Genomic DNA, 5,000 nt, shown 5'->3' with positions numbered 1-5,000 from the left:
CAACAGAAACGAAGGAAGAGGCCCTGACAACACAAGCCTCAAAATCGAACCCAGAACCTTACTAATCCCCCCTCCTCTCACAGCAACAACAACGAAGCAACAGAACATGATAACTTAGGCCCCGAATTCGAACCTGTAACCCTAATCTCATCTTCTCTCACGCCAACACAAACGGAGAAAGAAACCACGACAACACAAACCTTAAAATCGAACCCAGAACCCTACTAATCCCCCCTCCTCTCACACCAACAGAAACGATGCAGCAGAACACGACGACCGAAGCCCTGGATTCGAACCTGCAACTCTAATCTCATCATCTCACGCCAAAAGCGGATGACAAGCCTCAAAATCGAACCAGGACCCTTCTAATCTCCCCTCCCCTCACCACAACAGAAACGAATCAGCGGAACACGACGACTGAAGCCCCCGATTCGAACCCCGTGCCCACCAAACCAACGCCGGGGAAGAGGAAGGGCGCCGGTGCGGGGCTGGTGGCGGCGTGGGTGCTGGCGGGGCTTGGACTGGCCGGGGTGGCGGTGCTGGCCCTGGCACTGTGTACGAGGGTGGCACCGAGGCACAGCGCTGCGGAGGCAGGGAATGAGTACAACGTGGCCTCCGTCGGCTACCTCAGTAATCGGCATAGGGAACCAGGTGAGTCAGGGGCCTCTCTCTCTCTCTCTCTCTCTCACACACACACACACACACACAGTAACCGCAACAAGGAACCAGGTGAGTCAGGGTCCTCTCTCTCTCTCTCTCTCTCTCTCTCTCTCTCTCTATCAGTGACCGCAATAGGGAACCAGATGAGTCAGGATTCCCTCTCTCTCTCTCTCTCTCTTACACACACACACACACACACACACACACACACACACACACACACCAATTATCCCATCTCTCAATAAACTAACTTTTCCTTAACACTACTAAACTGTCTTTCATTAAGCTAGTTCTATAAGCTTACTCTAATAAAGTTATCTCTATCTTTACAGAGGAAGGGAGCGCCCCAGACTCCCCCGTGCTCACCATCCCAATAGGGAAGGAATTCTGAGGTGGTGTAGTGGATTAAGACTCCTACCGACTCGATCTCTAGCATCCTTTGGTCCTATCATTTTTTTTTATTTGTACTATGAGCATTTGTCTCAAGACTCCTACCGACTCGATCTCTAGCATCCTTTGGTCCTATCATTTTTTAAAATTTGTACTATGAGCATTTGTCTCAAGACTCCTACCGACTCGATCTTTAGCATCCTTTGGTCCTATCATTTTTTTTTAATTTGTACTATCAACATTTGACTCTATTGCCAGACACCTTAATCCCGTAAGGGGTGGCCACAAACAAATCACCTCCACGCCGCCCTGTCCCTCGCCATTTCACTGCCCTGCTCCCAATCACACACACCCCTCTCATATACCTCTCCACTCCATCCCTCCATCTCATCCTTGGCTTCCCCCTCCCTCTCTCCCTCTCCACCTCACTCACATACACTCTCCTCGTCAGTCTCTCACTCTCCATCCTCTCCACATGGCCAAACCACCTCAGTGTGTTTCTCATAACACTTCCTATCACATCCACGTTTATTTTTTTTCCCACTGTGAACAATTGCTCGTGTGTAAACAGTACTGAGAGCTTCTTCCTTTTCTTTGATTGTACTGTAAACATTTGTCCTTTTTGTGAACATTTGGAAAGTGAGAGACTAACGAGGAGTGTGTGAGGTGGAGGGGGGGAGGAGAGGGGAGGCCAAGGAGGAGATGAAGGGATGGAGTGGAGAGGTATATGAGAGAGGGGGGGTGTTAGCTGGGAGCTGGGCAGTGAAATGGCTGGGGACAGGGCGACATGGAGGCGATTTGTTTGTGGCCACCCCTTACGGGATTAAGGCGTCTGGCAATTGATAGATAGATCGATCTGTCTAATCTTTGTATCGTGAGCACCTGTGTCCAATTTTAGTTGTGTTATAATCATTGCTTCATCTGTAAATAATACTTTGAGCATCTGTCCATTTCTACGTAGTACGAAGAGCATGTGTCCTGTTAAAGAGAGAGAGAGAGAGAGAGAGAGAGAGAGAGAGCACTTCTCCATTCTGATTTCTGTTACAATCATTACATACACTCTTCACACTGCATCAAGAGCATTTCTCGTGTCAGCATTCCTCCCATGAGCATCTGTGCATTTCTCCTGCAAGCATTTTTCTGAGCATTTGTGAACTTGTCGTGGAAGCATTTGCTATACGAGCATTTACTGTATGAGTATTTGTGGTGTCAGTATTTATTCAGCATTTATGAGCATTTATTGTGGAGGCATTTGTCCATTAGCTAAGCATTTGTACGCTAGAGATGAACTACTGCTCAGGTGGGAAGAATTACCTGAGAACAATGCTTAGTGATTGTGTGTGTGTGTGTGTGTGTGTGTGTGTGTGTTTTACCCCTCCTCTCACTCTCTCTCTCTCTCTCTCTCTCTCTCTCTCTCAAACCATCCCAATAATCGGTCCGTTCCTCCACCTCAGTCCCATATTTTATCATTCTTTCTCCACACGAATTTCTCCATCTTAAAGAAATTCTCTCTCTCTCTCTCTCTCTCTCTCTCTCTCTCTCTCTCAAAGCCTCCCCCAAGCTCCATAAAATCGTCTGGAGAAGCGAGAATTAATTTATATTTTTTTATAATGGAGCATGCAGGGAAATCATAATCATCATCATCATCATCATCATCATCATCATCATCACCACCACCCTCCTCAACTTCATCATCATCATCATCATCACCCTCCTTATCTTCTACATCATCATCATCATCACCCTCCTTATCATCATCATCATCATCATCGTCGTCGTCATCATCATCATTACCTTCCTCCTTTTCCTTTTCCTCCTCCTCCTCCTCCTCATCATCATCATCATCATCATCAACACCCTCCTCCTTTTCCTCCTCCTCCCCTTCCTCCTCATCATCATCATCACCCTCATCATCATCATCATCACCCTCATCATCACCACCCTCCTCCTTTTCCTCCTCCTCCTCCTCATCATCATCATCATTATCATCATAATCATCATCACCACCCTCCTCCTTTTCCTCCTCCTCCTCCTCATCATCATCATCATCATCATCATCATCATCATCACCTTCCTCCTGCTCATCATCATCATCATCACCTTCCTCCTGCTCATCATCATCATCACCCTCCTCCTCCTCCTCCTAGGTCGCCATATAAACAACACAGATATAATTAGACAGATACAGATACATATAGATAAGAGTAGTGGTGTTATCAGGCAGAGAGATAAGACTGTGTAAAGCTTAGATATGCTTTTATATTGATAAGAAACTTTTTTTTTTCATTATAAAGTATGTGTGAATGATGTAAATAATGTAAATATAAAGAACTTCATTATTATTATTATTATTATTATCGTCATCGTCATCATCACCACAATGACCATTATCATCATCGTCATCAGCATCACCACAGCATCAACACCACCACCATTACCATCATCATCATCATCACCACCACCAAAACCACCATCATCCTCATTACCACAACCACCACCACCGTCACTATCCTCATCCTTACTACACTATTATTATCATCATCATCATCACCACCACCACCACCATCACCGCCACCATTACCATCATCACACCACCACCACCATCACCGCCACCATTACCATCATCACACCACCACCACCATCACTATCCTCATCCTCACCACAACAACCATCATCCTCATCCTCATTACCACCATCACTATCCTCATCATCATCACCACAACCACCATCATCATCATCACCACCACCACTATCATCATCATCACCACCACCACCACCATCACTATCCTCATCATCATCATCACCACCACCAACACCACCACCACCATCATCATCATCATCACCCACACCTCTTCCCCACCTAAGGATAAGGTTAGGTAAGGTGGGGAAAAAAAGAAAAAGAAAAATAGCAAAACTTAGCTACTTAATGGGCCACACACTCACTCACTCACCATCCAAGCCCCTGGAATCCTCACACACACAAACACACACACACACACACACACACACACACACACACACACACACACACGAAGATCCAAACCCCAAGACAAACAGCACAAACAAACAAATCACACGCATACCAAATATCGGTTAAGGAACCTCCCTAACACCTATCCCTGAGCGACTTAATTTTGCCACACAGACACACTCACTGACGCACCAACCGAGAAACAACACAAACAGACAAACACATATCAGGTGCCATAATGTAAATAATTTAATCATATATATAAAGAAAAAAGACAAAAAAAAATCTCAAAAAATTAATTATCAGATTCTGGAATATATTGCATCTCAAAATAAATCGTTTCATTTACCAACTTGTTTCGTCCCTCCACTTGGAAATCCTCCTTAAAGTAAGCCCCATGAGCAGCGTAGGAGTCCGGGGCTAGGCATGTTGTTCCTGACATTTAAGATGAAAGTGACAAGCCTCACTCATCCCTGAATGGCATTACATGAACAATAAACCCCAACCATCCCTTGGATATAAACCTTCACCGGCTAAGTCCGATTGGAGCGCCGTAATTACCCACTAAACCACCAGGCGCCATAATTTGGTTATATGGTTACCACCCAGCGTAGTAAATGGTTTCCTGGTGTACAGGAAACCATTTGGCTTGTCACTCAGTGTAGAGTCACCCACAGGCAGAAGCAACAGGAAAGAATGAAGGAAAGACAGAAGAGGGAGTGTAAAGTCACCCCGTAGGCAGAAGGATGAGGAAAGAATGACAAGAGGAAGGAAGGACGAGAGGAAAGGACAGACACCCAAAGCAGCACTACATCGAGTGAGTGGATGGTGAGCGCCCCAACCTACCACAGTTTTCTCTTCCACAGGCCATATATATTGCCTTTGTTTTGTTATTTTTCTTCCCTAAACAACGTAGATGAGTTTGGCCGAAGAAATGTTATAAAAGAAAACGGATATCATAGAAAACCGCTTATGGTAG

The 5,000-nt window shown here is 45.4% G+C and overlaps 1 protein-coding gene across 1 annotated transcript in view; it reads left to right on the top strand.

Moving 5' to 3' along the window:
• The window catches only part of LOC145396627 (uncharacterized), a 25,798-nt gene extending 24,747 nt beyond the window's left edge, over nucleotides 1-1,051 (top strand). The window contains exons 10-11 of the mRNA XM_080269980.1: nucleotides 394-651; nucleotides 993-1,051. Coding sequence (XP_080126106.1) covers nucleotides 394-651; nucleotides 993-1,051 — 317 coding nt within the window. The remainder of the gene's footprint in view (nucleotides 1-393; nucleotides 652-992) is intronic.
• Nucleotides 1,052-5,000: the final 3,949 nt, after the last annotated feature.

This window comes from Coenobita brevimanus, chromosome 4 (assembly GCF_032717465.1).
Source record: "Coenobita brevimanus isolate Jiangsu-jjx chromosome 4, ASM3271746v2, whole genome shotgun sequence".
In the NCBI taxonomy this organism is placed as follows: Eukaryota; Metazoa; Arthropoda; class Malacostraca; order Decapoda; family Coenobitidae; genus Coenobita; species Coenobita brevimanus.
Note: the sequence above shows the minus strand (reverse complement) of the source record. Positions and strands in the feature narration are given on the sequence as shown.